The sequence below is a fragment of the Marmota monax genome, unplaced genomic scaffold, assembly GCF_021218885.2.
Source record: "Marmota monax isolate L192 unplaced genomic scaffold, Marmota_monax_Labrador192_F-V1.1 WCK01_AAM20220418_F8-fsc00245, whole genome shotgun sequence".
NCBI classification, from domain to species: domain Eukaryota; kingdom Metazoa; phylum Chordata; class Mammalia; order Rodentia; family Sciuridae; genus Marmota; species Marmota monax.
This window is the reverse complement of record NW_026693895.1, coordinates 904,034-919,853: the sequence shown is the minus strand read 5'-3', so window position 1 is coordinate 919,853 and position 15,820 is coordinate 904,034. Positions and strand designations below refer to the sequence as shown.

General features: G+C 42.1%; 1 protein-coding gene across 6 annotated transcripts in view; it reads left to right on the top strand.

The window, feature by feature from the left end:
* The window catches only part of Anapc1 (anaphase promoting complex subunit 1), a 94,417-nt gene extending 78,597 nt beyond the window's left edge, over positions 1–15,820 (top strand). For all 6 annotated transcript variants that reach the window (XM_046462827.2, XM_046462826.2, XM_046462824.2 and 3 more), the window contains 11 exons: positions 426–619; positions 1,755–1,841; positions 3,588–3,705; positions 4,792–4,869; positions 5,214–5,281; positions 6,279–6,417; positions 8,113–8,199; positions 9,435–9,530; positions 9,666–9,864; positions 11,437–11,571; positions 15,458–15,820. In XM_046462827.2, coding sequence (XP_046318783.1) covers positions 426–619; positions 1,755–1,841; positions 3,588–3,705; positions 4,792–4,869; positions 5,214–5,281; positions 6,279–6,417; positions 8,113–8,199; positions 9,435–9,530; positions 9,666–9,864; positions 11,437–11,571; positions 15,458–15,573 — 1,317 coding nt within the window. In that variant the 3' untranslated portion in view covers positions 15,574–15,820. The remainder of the gene's footprint in view (positions 1–425; positions 620–1,754; positions 1,842–3,587; positions 3,706–4,791; positions 4,870–5,213; positions 5,282–6,278; positions 6,418–8,112; positions 8,200–9,434; positions 9,531–9,665; positions 9,865–11,436; positions 11,572–15,457) is intronic.

Sequence of the window (15,820 nt, the reverse complement as noted above, 5' to 3'; positions counted from 1 at the left end):
CTGTAGGGCAGTTATTAATTTTTTTTTGATGCTAACTTTTGCCTTTTTCATTTAATTTATCATTTTAAAGGAATATTTATACTTTACAGAAACAGCAAAAAATGTTTAAGTACCTAGTAAAAAAGCCCTATTTTTAAAAATATGTATATATACATATAGGAAAAAGTATAGAAAAAAATGAATCTAAAATGTCAGAGCTAATTCTTATTGGGTTATGGGATTCCAAGTGATTATTATTTCCTTCTTGGCACTTCAGTTTTTTGAATGTTCTAAATTGAACTTAAATTCTTAATCAGTGGAAATACTCATTCTTACAAATTTCTTTAAAGTTACAAACACCGATAGCCTTCCAGTGAGGGTGTGTTTAGTGTTGGTAATAGGAAATGTAACGCAGGTGTAGCAATGTCACCATCTCTTGTCATCAGACAGGCCCTTACAACCTAGAGACCTGCCTGAGTGTGGTGCTGCTGTCCCTCTCCATGGTGATGGCTGGCTCGGGGAACCTCAAGGTTCTGCAGCTTTGTCGCTTCTTGCACATGAAGACAGGAGGTGAAATGAACTATGGCTTTCACTTAGCCCACCACATGGCCCTTGGGCTTCTGTTTTTGGGAGGAGGAAGGTAAATGAACATGTACTTTTTCCTCAATAAAAAGATCTCATGAGTGAGATCTATAAAGCTGACCTGAATTTTCTTCTTCAAAAGTATAGTTTTCAGTTCTTGGCTCTTTGCTTTTTCATATATAAATGTTGGAATTTGTCATGTTCCAGTCTAGATGACCTGACAAAATATTGATTGGTATTCACGGATCATGTGCATCACTCTTAGGGCAATTGGACTGTGCCAGTCTTAAGTCTCCAGTCTGTGAATGTGTGCATGCCTTCATCTGGTAGCTCTAGCTCCTGTGACTGGCCAGCTGCTACAGTTCCTACAGGACATGGGCTTTCCCCTTTAGAGACCGAGCCCACCATTGACTCACCTTTCTGGAAGTACAAACAATAAAGATTATCAGGAAGGTGTGAAAGTTTTCTTAAGAAGTTTTATGTAATTGTCTTCTTTTAACTGTTTAGAATTAAGAACAGTTAAAGATATGTTGCAATAAAAACTCGTCTCAGTTCATGATTTTTGAAAAAAACTTTTTCCTTTCGAAGTAAGCCTCTGCTTTATCTTATGTCCTTACTGTCTTCTGCCATTGTTCCACGTGACCTGACTGCTGGCTCAGTTTCTGTATTGAGTAGATCTTCTCACTCTGCTACTGCTTTTTTAGTGACTTTGGTTTCAAATGATTACTTGTACTCTTTAACAACATTTATCATTCTAAAGGAATATTTATGCTTTACAGAAAAAGAAAAAAAATGTTTAAGTACCTAGTAAAAAGCCCTCTATTTTAAAAAGCCAGGAACTAGAAGAAGAAGATAGCATGCTTTACACATGACTTTGAATATTTATAACTTCTAGGATCGCTTCCTGGTTCTCACTGCTAAGCTATTGTAGGTTAAAACCTTGCTTATTAATTCTGAGATTGTATCTGAACAAACGTAGGGTGTTGTTTTTACTTGAAGTACTTACTACATGACCTTGAAATGATTTGAGGACTGACTGAAAAGTGAGCCGTTTGTACATTGACACACCTATATTTATCAAGGCTCCTTACCTGTGTGCTTTGTCATAATACCCTGGTTTCCTCGTTCTCAACAGTGCCTTTGAAATATGTGCATGAAAATTATTAACTGCCCCTATGGAATTTGCTCTGCAGGTACTCTCTGAGCACATCAAACTCTTCCATTGCTGCGCTCCTCTGTGCCCTCTACCCACACTTCCCAGCTCACAGCACTGACAACCGGTGAGTCTAGGGATTCTGTCTTCCAGGTGATATTCCTTTGGTTCTATGAGGGGTTAATTTGAAGAAGTTTTTCTTTAGAGTGTCAGGCCAGAAGTCCTCTAGGAGTTGGACATTGAATGGCTGGCCAGTCTGCATCCTTCTGAAACCTGTAAAACTGTTTGGAACCCATAAATAGGCCAAGCAAAGTAACATTTTGTAGAGACGAACTCATCAAGTAAAGGATAGTAGTCAAGAGAAGTGCAAGAAAATACCTTTTTTGCTATAATAATTTAATTCTAAGAAGCAGTCAAATGATAACAAAAGTTTTTGCATGTTATAGCTCAAACACTTATTTTCCCCAGAAGTTTCCAATGAGCAGATGTCTTGTGTATGGGGAAAGGAGGAAAATGGCTTCTTAAAAGTGACATCTCAGATAACCACTCTGTTTAACCCCCTGTCCTGCCTAGAGAAGGGACAGGAGACTCATCCTGTGGTAGAGCGGTGTCAGGAGCAGTCCTCTGGTGGTAGAGAGAGAGGGGTCAGGGGCACTCACTGTAGTCACTTAAAGCATCATTTTAAACTTGAGCATAACCTATAACCAACAATAGAAGAAAGAGGGCTGTTTTAGGAAAGTGTCCTGACCTGAGATCCCAAGTCTGTTGATAGGCCAAGCATAAGTATGAAGTTCATATAACTCTGGGATCTTGTGTCTGCCATTTAGGAAAGATTTTTTTTTTTGAATTGCTGAAGTCTGTCTACTGCCATTCCACCCTGAATGTGCCTGATCTCGTCTGAATTGCTGAAGTCTTATTGGGTAGTGTACGATAGTTGGGTTAGCTATTTTGAAAGAAGGAATTTAGTGATAAGCATCAAGAATCTTCATGTAATTTATAAACATTTTTAACTTTATTGGTTTATTTTTAGTGGACTTACAGAGTGGGCAGATCTGGGAAGAGGGAGGCTTTTTATAATTTTTAAAATCTTGAAGTCTCATTTTCTTACTCTTCTGTGGGATCTATAAACATAAAAGCTGAGTATTTATATTAAAAATGTAAATTTTAAAGTTGAAAAATTTTTTTTTAAAAAACTCAAAAAGTACACTCTCCCCAACACACACACACACACTCTCTCTCTCTCTCTCTCTCTCTCTCTCTCTGCCATCATCTGACCTACCAGTTTTTGCTGTACTGTATATTTCAAGGGTGTGTGTATGTACAAGAGCTTTGCACTCTGAGAAAACGGGCCTCCTTCCTTACCAACCCTTAAAAGGAGAAGGAGAAAAGAACTGGAAGTAAATCCCTGAGAAGGCAATGGAGGAGGTACCTGTCAAGCAGAGAGAGCTATTTGGGAGGGACATATTTTTATCAGTGGTCAAGTATTTTATCAGTATTTTTTAAAAAATGTTTTTAAGTTGTAGTTGGACATAATACCTTTATTTTATTTATTTTTATGTGGTGCTGAGGATGGAACCCAGTGTCTTACACATGCTAGGCGAGCGCTTTTCCACTGAGCCACAACCCCAGCCCCTATTTTATCAGTATTCATTAGTGAATACTTTCCTGCAAAATGTTGTAATTGGTAACTCAGGTAAAGAAATCTTGGGTCAGGGATCATGTATTGCTTTTTAAAAGAGACCTTTTCCATTACTTTTTTACTGAAATTGTCAGCTTCCGTCAAGATTGCTCTTCCTTTGAAGGTCTGCTGTAGCTCTGTCCTTGGTAGCCCACGGGCCCCACCATCTTGGCATCCCTTTTGTTTTCTGTGCAGGTATCATCTCCAGGCTCTGCGGCACCTCTACGTGCTGGCTGCAGAGCCCAGGCTTCTGGTGCCGGTGGATGTGGACACGAATACGCCCTGCTACGCGCTCTTAGAGGTCACCTACAAGGTAATTTTTGTCATCCATCTGGGCAGGTCAGAATGGTTCAAAAGTGTTGTTTAGTAAAATGTGATAGTAGTGAGTTGAACTCTCAAAAAAATTGAAGCTTCCCTTGCCTGGTGCAGTGATGCACGTCTCAAATCCCAGCTACTTGGAGGCTGAGGCAGAAGAATCACAAATTTGAGGCCAGCTGCGGGAGCTTAGGAAGACCCTATCTCAAAAAGTGCTGGGGGTGTAGCTCAGTGGTAGAGCACAAAGACTCAGTCCTTTGTTAACACTCCCACCCACAATTTAAGCTTCTCAAGTTTTTGTGCAACCTGCCAGCACATGGATGCTCATTTACAGTCCCTCGGTTACTTTTCCAGGCACCATCAGCTATCTTTTGTCCTTGAAACTTACAGTTTAAAAATGTTCCCCCAACTGTACATGGCTTAGAGTGGTGTCTGAAAGACTACTTGAGTAGTGTACGATTGGGTTAGAATTATTCTTAGGTTTGTTGACTGAGCACTTGAAAACCCAAAATTATATATTTGATGAGTGATCTTTTATTTTGATGCATGAATAGGTTGCAAGTCACATATCCTTCCTTCAGCAAATTGTTCAGTTCCTTCTGTGTGTCAACACTGAGCTAGATGGCATTGGCATATTCCCTGAGGAGCGTCTGTGCCTTGATGAGCCAGGCAGGGGTGCACTGAGAATAGGGTGTGACCATGGGAGGATTTGCAGAGTACAGAGGTGAAGTTGTCCTTGTCCTGCTCTGGTGGTTGGGGCAGTTGTCACAGTGGACATGTGCCAGCAGAATGGGGCTTCTTTTCAGCACAGGGGACAACATGTGCATAAACCCAGAGGCCTTGGCAGTGTGGCCCCTCATGCTGCTGGCTGTGAAGGGCAGAGCTTGATATCATGGGAAGTGACACATGCCCTGTAGAGGAACTGAGACTCACCCCCTAAGACTTGAGTACCAGAGAGGATTTTAGGCCATTTGGTGGTCTCTGTACAGACTGCAGGGAAGGGGAGGTGTGGACTGTAGACGATTCCTCTGGAGTTTCTGCTGACCACTGGGTAAACTGCGGCTGTACTTTTATCTTTGTAAAGGGCACTCAGTGGTATGAACAAACCAAAGAAGAACTGATGGCTCCGACCCTTCTTCCAGAACTCCACCTTTTAAAGCAGGTCAGTTGGGTGTGACTTAGGGACGTCTGTCCAAGGGTTCAATTCAAGAGGGGTGTCACATTAACAATGACTACACACAAGCCTCTGCCCTCCTTGTGTTTGGTTAGAGCAGGGCAGAGGCTTGTGTGTAGCAGGGGGGAGAGTCATGAGGAACAGAGGTCTTGTCTCGGAGAGCTTTCCCAATAGGCTCAGTGCCCTCAAGAAGGGACCCACTTGCCATGTCAGGTTGACCTCAGTGTCTCCTCCTACTGGGTTAGGATGTCCTTTGAGAAGCATGGATTTCAGTTGATAACACGAGCACTTTTTTAGTTTTTGACTGACTGTGTTTACATTTATCTTGACAGATTAAAGTTAAAGGCCCAAGATACTGGGAACTGCTCATAGATTTAAGCAAGGGAACACAGCACTTGAAGTAAGTATATTGAATTTTTAATTTCTCAAAATATACGTTTTAGAAAATGAACAGAAACGTGGGGAGGTATAAATTATAGATTGTTGTTTGAGTGTGATCACCCTTTGATTTCTTCCAATATAGTGTGTAGGGTAGGTATCGAATAAAGTGGTCTTAATCTTTGATAATAGAGTTTGCATTAGGAAGTGAAGACTTTAATTCAGAATAAAGACCTAAATATTTATATTTATTCATTGAGAAACTTGAACTGACTTTGAGACAGCAAAGGGATTGTTTCTTGGTACATTAGTGAAAGATTTAGTTTAGGGAAATAAGGCTGATACATATGTCCACAGAGGGGACTTCGTCATGACAGCTGATGGTCCCACATGTCTTTCCTGTTGTGCCTCTTTACTATTCTCTTGTTAGAATATTCTCATAAATTTAAATTTATAGTAGATTGTTTTGAGGTGGAAATAGTCATATGCAATGAATTGCTCAGACTGTTAATAATTTAAAACTTAGGTAGTGTATAAGTCTTTTAAATATCCAGAAAGTTAAGTCATGTAACGTTCTTTTTTTCAGTTTTGTCCCATTTTTATTTTCCCACTCTACACAGTAACTGGCTTTTGTGTTGCTATGATTTTAGATTTGTAGTATTATTTCCTCTCTGCTGCAGAGCAATGAATAAATGCACGTGTGTTCCATACATAGTGATAAGGGACATGGGAAACACCAGGAAGTGTTAGTTAAAATACTACCATGGAAGCTCCTCTTGTAGCAGATGATGAAGATGCCTTCTCCTTTGACAGGTTCCGTGACTAGGCAGGAAGGGAGGTGGGACTCTATTTCAGGCCTTCTATTGAGGGCTATTTTAAGTTAGAGACAGTAAATCACCATTGGATTTGGTGGGGGATGGTAGACTTCCTCTCCTGTAAATGTGACGTTGGAAAACACTGTTTTTCTAGCCATAAACTGCCAGTAGTGCCTTATAGTAAGTTCAGACTTTTTCTTTTAGGTCTATTCTTTCCAAGGATGGGGTCTTATACGTTAAGCTCCGTGCAGGTCAGCTCTCCTACAAAGAAGATCCGATGGGGTGGCAAAGTTTGTTGGCCCAGACTGTTGCCAACAGGAATTCTGAAGCCCGTGCTTTCAAGGTAGAACCAATTGGTAAAAAGACAGGAGGAAATAGTTCCAAGTCCTACTAGCTTCTTGTTGCTGCAGATTGTGATGTCTGATTAATGTTGGGTTCCCTTGCTGTTTCACCTGATGGCCTTAATAAAATAGGGTCAGTCAGTACTCTAAGTAAGACTTGCATTGTGTGGCAAGGACAGTCACAATATATCTTAGTACTATAATTTAGTTCGATAATTTTATTTATTAAAAAACCCACAAGTCAGTGAATATTTACTTAATTCATAGCAAAAATAGAGATTTTTGTAAGCTAGCAATTATTATTTTCCATTTTTAAACCATCATTTGTTTCTTAGATCTTGGTGAGGATCACATGATGACAGATATAATAGGCTTCTTTTATTAGTTTATCTTACTATTTCCCTGCTACTTAACTGCCAGTACAGTTTAAAATGAAGTTTAAATGAAGTTTAAAATGAAGAAATGGTTTGAATAAAAGAATGAATACATACTTTCATCCCTGTGACAGGTTTAGTGTGTATCTGTTCTACATTCTGAACTTGAGGTTTCCTACACTAGAAATTTGTTCATAATCATTAAAATCTCTGAATTTAAACCGAGTTTTTAGAAATTCCAGGAGCAAGTATGTTCTTGCTCATGATGCGTAGTCCAATATAGCCAGGACCCTAATTATGTATAAGTAAGGACTTGTCAGGTCAACCAGTTACGTGGCAGCCAGAGGATTGAATGAGCATTCTTTCTTCTTCCAAGTAAGGAGAAAGTAGTTTATTTTAATTCCATTCATATTTCATGTTAGGTTAATTACTTTTGATTGAGCTTTTATAATAGTTACCAGGATTTAAATCTGTAAATAGTTCCCAGGGTTGACATCAGCAAATTTTGTCTGGCAATATTTGATAGGTTGTCTGTGAGGCAATCTTACAAAGTTTAAGTTAGTACTATTGCTTCTTTAAAAATTAGAGCTTATCTCAGAGACTAATCCAATATGTAAAGAATTGTAAATTTGAAGTTAAGATTTGAATTTCAGTGGAAAAAGAATATAAAAGTTAAAGATGGGTTAGGGGTCTAGCTCAGTGGTGGAGCCCTTGTCCAGCATGCACAGGGTCTGGGATTGATCCCCAGCACTGGGGAAAAATAAAGCAAAACCACAAAGAGATATCTCAACTTCCTGCCTGATGGGAGTTCAGAAATAAAATATGGACCTCGGTGGAAAATCGCAATACTTTCATATTCCACATTCAGTCTCAGACCTTAGATTCCCCATTTCCCTTCTCCCTGCCTCGCAGCCGCCCTTCTGCTTTCATCTTTGATATTTGTTATTCCAAGTACCTCAGATAAGTGGAAAATTGTGGTCTTGTCCTTTTGTGACTGGCTTATTTCAGTGTTCCTCCTCCTCATTTTCCAGTGTCAAATAGGCTTGTGCATTAGATAAAGGACGGGGAAGCCTTTTTCAGGGGAGTTGTACAAAATAGAAGACCTGCCTGTTATTGGCCTTTTGATAAACCAGTGGGCCGAGAGTTTTGTGTGCCTTCTTAGTGGAACAGGCTAAGGAAGCTCTAGCAAAGTTGGCATCATCTTGCTTCTGTGTGGACACTGTGAGGCAGGAGAGCAGAGTTCTTGTAACTCCACATTATGATTTGAGCAGAAAGGAAAATGATCTTTTATTATCTCACTTATGTTGATGTTTGTTTCTTTAGCCAGAAACAATTTCAGCATTCACTTCTGATGCAGCCCTTCTGTCATTTGCTGAATATTTCTGCAAACCAACTGTGAACATGGGCCAGGTAAGTACTGTGTGGTTGCTGAGCTCTGAAACTAGAATCCGTTGTTACTTCTAGCTGGGACCACGGAAAGCATCTCTAAGAGCCATATTTGTCTTTGAGATCCATGACTTGCCTCAGATGGTTTTTGACAAGCGTAGAGTTTCCTACTCTAATTAAATTCAAGAGAAATAATTGTAAATTTCCTACCTTAATAAGAAAAACCAGTTAACATTCCGCAGACAGTTTTGACGAGTGGTAATTTCGGATGTCCTTTTCTGAACTCATTTGTTTCCAGTGTTTACCAGCTTTTTTGTTTTTATATAATTTCATTAATTTTGTTTCCTGTGTATATTATAGCCTTTCTTTCTGTTGGTAATACAGTGTTCTCTTCAGAATATCAAGGGTGCCCAGTGGCCCCTGATTTGACCCGCTATCCCAACAGGGAAAGAGTGGATGTAAGAATCAGATGATGTAGGGTTGAAGCCTGTTGTCTAAAGTGTGTGTGTGGCCTTGGGGAAATTCTCAGCCTCTCTAAGACGTCATTTCCTCATGTCTAAGTTGGGATTCTAACAGAGTGCACCTAGCAGTGTTGCTCTGAGGGTTGAATGATGTGGCCTTCCCTCTTATTGGCTAATTCTCACTGAGTGAGAATTAGAATTGGACTCTGCTGAGTACTTTACATACTTTTCTTACTTAGTTCTGACCCTGAGGGTAGATACTTTGTTACTCTGGGTTTAGGGATGAGGAAACTGCCTCTCAGAGATGTCATGTGCCCTGGATCATGTGCTAATAAGGGCTGGGATGTGTGCTAAAGGCCATAGGTCTCTGAGAATGCTTGAGCCTGCCCTTCCCCAGCTGCCCTTCAAACCTGCTTCCCCCAGACTTGTTCTGGGCAATGTCTTCTCTTGCATCTTTGTTGATGCTACCTTCTGGACCCTGTGTGCTCCCCTTGGGACCCTGGTCTTTCCAGCCTACCCAAAGCACACTTCTTTGATGTTCCTCCTCCTCCTTTTGCCCTGGTTGATCTATTATTCTCTTCCAAGGCATGTGCTATCCTTCACTATCCCTTGGGACCTAATTTTGTTTGTTTTTCATTGATTTTGAGTGTAGCCTGTCCTGTGAGTTTTAAATACCTTACCGTTGTATCATTCACTGAAGCACATTAAGGGTGGGCCATAGTGGTTGTTGTACCATTGTCTCTTGAGTAGATTTTGGGAAATTCTTTGTTCTACAGAATACTTGTGATTTTTCCACAGAAACAGGAAATTCTGGATCTCTTTTCTTCAGTGCTTTATGAATGTGTTACTCAGGAGACCCCAGAAATGTTGCCTGCATACATAGCAATGGATCAGGTATAGTTTCCCACTGCCTTTTACTGATCTTATGAGCTGCATTTAAAAAGGACTGTGGTATTACACACTGGGGAAGACAATTAAATCACTTTGCCTTTTCATGAAACGGATCACTGTTCCTTTTCTCTCTTCCAGGCTATAAGAAGACTTCGAAAAAAAGAGATGTCTGACACATCAGAGCTCTGGCAGATCAAGTTGGTGTTAGACTTTTTCAGCTCCAGAAGCCATCAGGAGCGTCTGCAGAACCACCCCAAGCGGGGGCTCTTCATGCACTCTGAATTCCTCCCCGTGGTGAAGTGCACTATTGATAGCACCCTGGACCAGTGGCTGCAAGGTAATGACAGCATTGTGCCCTGGTGTGCTTGAAATACGCTGGGCCCAGCCTTTCCTCTTCTGACAGTTTTTCATTGAAAGTAGGATACACTGAGTATTAGCCAGAATGCCTATAGAGGGAATGCTTCCTTCCAGTGAGGTGAGTTAGACCCTGATTGTCTGTTTCCACTTTAGAGAACACATGCAACCCTCCCTTAAACCTTGCAGAGAGTATATGCAGCATTTTAATACCACTGGGGCCTTGTCTTATCCTCCCTGGCATCAGATGACATTGTCTTCTGCTTCTTGCGGGTGTAAGCCTGTTCCCACCTGAGGCCAGCAGCCACTGCCTTCCTTTTTCATGTCTCAGCCCACATACACTTGAAGATGACATGTGCTTCTTGAGTGGATGCTGTTCACCTGCCTGTGAGCCAGTGAGTGAGCACCAGGGACACTGACAGTGGCTTTCTGCCACAGAAGCGCCGACTTGTGATTGCAGAAAGGCGTATTATCACATATAACTGGCCGTGTTTCTGATTCTGAGGCAGGCAATGGGCCCTGTGTTTGTGGAGATGTGTCTTCTGGTTACGTAGCTTGGCATTGATTTTCCATAGTCCACTCCTCCATCTTCTCAGTCTATTCAGTTCATTTAGATGCTTCCAATGAATATCTGATAGCAACCTGCTTTGGGTTGATACTGGCCCTAGTAATATCAGTAGTAGCAATTCTTGCTTGATTCTTTATGCTATCAATTTTCAGTAGAACCCAAGAGTTTGAATATAATTCAGTTAAAATCTATCCCTCTAGGAAATAAGTTTCTGGGGGAAAATCAAGTGGTAAACCACATTGTGGGGGATTGACATGGGGAGCAGCAGTTTCAAACTCCTGGTGTTCATGTTTAGCAGTTGTATCCACCCTTTGCTTTCCTCTTGGGATTCAAAAGATCACATAGTTTTAAAACTTTTTTAAAAATAATAATTTTTATTCTTATTTTGGGGGAAATACACAAATTATTTCATAGATTTTGGTATTTTTCTTTTTATTGAGTTTTGCATTTGATTACTGGTACCAGACCAGTGCTATTGATGTGAACCAGGCCCTTAAATCTTTCCAGGTTCACTGATTTGCAAAAATCACACAACACAGTGAAACTTTGGCAGTGACTGGAGCATTTCTGAAAGTGCTGCCCTGGGCTGTCCCATTTGTTAGGGCATTGGGTGGACTTCACCATCTTCTGACCTTCCATTTAATTCCACTTGCCACTCTGATTTACCAAACTATGAACGAGTTCATTTTCTAATGGAGAACCATAGAAAAACTCCTGTTGTTTTGGCAGTACAGGAGATCCAGTCTTGCACATACTAGGCAAGTGTCTACCACTGAGCTAACCCTCTGTCCCTTTTACATTTATTTTATTGTATTTTGAGACCAGGTCTCACTGAGTTGCTGAGACTAGTCTTGCCTCAGCCTCCCCAGTAGCTAGAATCACAGGTGTACGTCACCACGCCCAGCTGAGTTCTTGAAGAAAAAGCAGTAAGGCACTCCTTTGCGCCCTGTTGTGTCCTCATCTCAGTGCCCTCTGGTTCCTTCACAGCTGGGGGCGACGTGTGTGTGCAGGCCTATCTCAGCGGGCAGCCGGTGGAGGGGCCTGAGCTCAGCATGCTGGCCTGCTTCCTCGTCTATCACTCTGTGCCTGCCCCACGGCACTTGCCGCCTGCGGGACTGGAGGGTAAGTGTGTGTCGGTCTGCTTGCTCGTGCCAACAGCCCCTGTGTGCTTGGGCTGTGTGGTGAGCTACTCTCTTCCGTTCAGCTTTCCTCTTCATTTGTGCTTCATTTGTCATCGCTGAGAATTTTTTCTGAAAACAAAACTACATGTGCTTTACATCTACCTGTACTTCTATTTATATTGAGAAGATGATGGATTCTTTCCACACAACTGCCAATCAGTGTGATACGCTAACTGTTCATGTTATTCCTCTTAGTTAATTTTTTTAAATTAGTCTACACTGCTCTTTTTTAATATTTATTTTTTAGTTATAGGTGGACACAATATCTTTATTTTACTTTTATTTGGTGCTGAGGATTGAACCCAGCGCCTCACGCATGCCAGGCGAGCATGCTAGGCGAGCACTCTACTTCTGAGCCACAACCCCAGCCCTTCTATTAGTTGATTTTGTAATTTAAGTTTTTAAAATTTTCTGTGTCTTTAGGATTTTTATAATTATATAATCTTAGCTTTTGCTATTATAAAGTTTTAAAATTCACAGGAACCTCATTTTGTATATGTGTAGGTTTTCTTATGCTGGAGAGTGTAAAAAATTAATAGCATTAAAACTACTGTATTTTTTAGAATATGGAAATAGACACAAAGTTTATCCAATGGGGTGAATAATGAAGTATGATATCACTTTCAAATTGCTGTCACTTCAATTGAAGGTAAAAAATATTTTTAGAAGCACAAAAGCTGTTTTCATTTAGTCACTTAAAATTTAATGATGTTATTAGTTTATTGCTGTTTTGAAAACCTCAGATGAAAATGCATTTTATGGAGGCTTCTAGTTATGGTCATGATGAAATTGCTTTCATTGGACTGACTCTCCCACAAAAACAAATGTAAAAGCTAGACAAAGCACTGGGAATAGCTGCTTTTTGTGTGTTGGGGGGGACACACCAGGGACTGAACTCAGGGGCACTTGACCACTGAGCCACATCCCCACTCTATTTTGTATTTTAGTAGAGATAGGGTCTCACTGAGTTGCTTAGTGCCTGGCTTTTCCTGAGGCTGGCTTTGAACTCTTAATCCTCCTGCTTCAGCCTCCCTAGCCGCTGGGATTATAGGCGTGTGTCACTGTGCCAGACAGAATATCTGTTTAAAGAAACTGGTTGTGACCTTGCTGGCAGGACGTGGTTGAGAGGCAGTCTTCAAGCAAGTCCTTGAGGAGGGGCACACAGGGAGAGAACTCTGGGATTACCCTGGCCTGTGCCAGCTCACAGCACAGGAAGTGGAGTCCCAGGCAAGAAGAGCAATGCTGCTGGGCCAGGGATCCTGAGGTGGTTGGCTTTACGATTGTCCAGGAGCCTGACTTGAGGTGGGAGGGAACAGAAGGAAAGGTAGCTGGGTCCTGGAGGCACTTTTCCTTTGAGGCTCTCACCAGATCTTTACCTGTGTACACTTGGGGCCAGACTTGTGGAGCTCTAACAGAAGCCAGAAGGCTACAAACGTGCACAGGTGTTTTAGCATCTGCATGGTGCCGAGAGACAAAGGGCGCAGGTCAGGCCTGCCAAAGGAAGTGGCTCTGCTGTGCAGCCTGCCATTTGCATGAAATGGTGTCATCCAGGTCTTGTGGGGAGGTAAAACTGATGCTGTCCAGACCAAGAGCAAAACCATGAAGGCTGTTTGCTTCTCCCTGCCTGGTGGGAGAAAAGCTAGCCTCCTTAGGAAAAAATATCCAGAGCCTCTTAATAAACAGTATTTAGTGTTGAATAAGGGATTATAAGACATAACAAGGAAAAAAAACAAAACAGGTGATAGAAACAGACACTTATATGATCTAGATGTAGGAGTTAACAGACTGGGACTTATAACTAAGACTCATATTTCCACTGGGGCACGGTGGTGCACGTCCATAATCTTAGCAATTCGTGAGGCTGAGGCAGAAGGATCTCAAGCTGGAGGCCAGCCTCAGCAACTTAGGGAGACCCTGTCTCAAAATAAGAAGGACTGGGGATGTGGCTTAGAGCTCTTGCCTAGCGTGCATGAAACCCTGGTTTCAATGCCCAGTACCACCAGCAAACGCAAAAAACAAATGAGACTAATATTTCCAAGAAAATGGACATTGGGAAAGATAGCGAATTTCACTAGAAACCCAGATTCAATAAAAAAGTTAATTAGAAGTTCTAGAAGTGAAAAATAGAATACTGAAATTACAAATTCAGTATATGGATTAATGAGCATATGAGAGATCCATGAAGAGGATGACAGGAGAGGGGAAGGTAGAGAGGTCGAAGCACAGAGAAAAGGGTGGGAAATACAAGACTGTGAGAGGCGAGGAGCACAGTGAAGGAGAGCCAGCGAGCGCATGTGGCTGTGGTCATGGAGTAAGAGGAGAGGTGGACAGGAAGAAGCAACATTGAAGAGATAGAGGCTAACGATTTTGAAAAATGTTGGTGAATGCCAACCCACAGTGATACAAAAGAAAATACAGTGAGTCCACACTAGCTCTGTAATAGTCAAACAATAAAAGGAAAACATTTTAGAGTGTAGACTTCCCTTTTAACCTAGGATGGAGCGGAGGGACCTGATTTCCCCTCTCGGCTGAAACAGAGAGTGTACTGGATGGTCCATATTGAGGCTGTATCTCAGGCAGAGAAGAATAGTGAGAGGAGAGATGAGAAGCCGAGGAGGAGCCCTGTGACTCCCCCACTCACCTCCTTGAGGGAGTTTCCATGCTGTAGGGGAGGGAGAGGGAGCCCAGGCAGAGCCAGAAGCCCCCTGAGTTGAGGATGGGAGCTCAGGGGACAGGGAGCAGGGGAGTGGGAGTCTGCAAGGTGGGGACCCGAGAAGAAAGAGCTGCACACTGAGCATGCCTGACCTGGCAGAGGGCCCCTCCAGAGTTCAAACTCACCAGTCAAACTGCGTGGGAAGGAAGGCCTGGTGGGAGGAACTGACCAAGCGGACTAGAGGGCACATTGGCTGTTGTGTGCACTGGGCCAGGAGTAAGCCCGTTCCCACAGGTCCCTAACTCCAGGGGCCTTAGGCTGATGCTTAGCAGCGACTTGCCTCAGTGAGGGGGAAAAGTAGCCCTAAGCAGAATTTTGGTCCCACCTAGCAGTTCTTAAAAGCATGACACCAGACGTTCCTATTGGTTTTCATGTAATTTAACTTTATTTGAGAACAAATTCTGTAATACAGAAATACCGAGCACTCAGGAAGGCAAAGCTTGCAGTTCCCGGCATACAATAGAAAATTGTAAGGCACACTAAAAGACGGGCAGGAGGGCCTGGGACTGGGACTGGTGGCAGGGAGGCTGGAGGACGATGGTGCTAGGGCCATTCAGGGACACCCTCAGACCTCTCTGGCTGTAGACCTGGGCTGCACAGTGGAATCACCTGGCAGCTTCCAAGACCCTGCACTCTGGCCACACTCCAGAGTGTTGTGTGGGCTTTCTGGGACCAAGCGGGAGGGTTGTTCTCTAGCGGAGGAGGCATTGAACAGGTTCTGAGGCTCGTCCTCCGCCTGTGTGCTTGTTTTAGGAAAAGGATCCAGTTTTTGGATTAGGAATTAAACTGTCAGGACCCGTAAAATAAAGTTACTTAAATAGTAATTGAAGGTGGACAGGTGCATTTACTAATTATATTTAAGTACTATATATAATTATTATTAATAATTTCACAGAGTCCACTATCTGAAATGTAGGATGGATAAGTTTAAATTTTTATATCAAATTCTGTATAAGGGTGCATTAGGGAAATTCATAATTTGAGTATTACCCTGGGCGATTGTTTTCAGAGGGAGGAACACCTGCTTTCAGCACAAGGGTGTCTTGGAAGCTTCCTGGGCAGGGGCATGTGGCTAGAGTTGACAGGTGTGACCCTCCCCTTTGCGTTTCTCCAGGGAGCACGAGCTTTGCTGAACTTCTCTTCAGAGCCAAGCAGCTGAAGATTCCCGTGCGTGCTTTGCTGAGGTTGGCTCCTCTGCTCCTCGGAAATCCACAGCCGATGGTTATGTGACTGCGTCTGGGATAAACCCACCTCGAAATGGGACTTCTGCACACAACGTGACCAAATGTCCAAGCTAAAGAAGCATTTCTAAGTTTTATAATACAGCTAGGGGAAATGACCTGAACACACCTCACTGTATTTTAAAATCTGTTTGAAATATTCCAGAGAATCTTGCTATCAGCGTTAACATTATATGATATAAAAAAGTGGGTTAAAATTTACTTTTGTAAATAAAGTTTTTGGTTGTTTTTCAAAA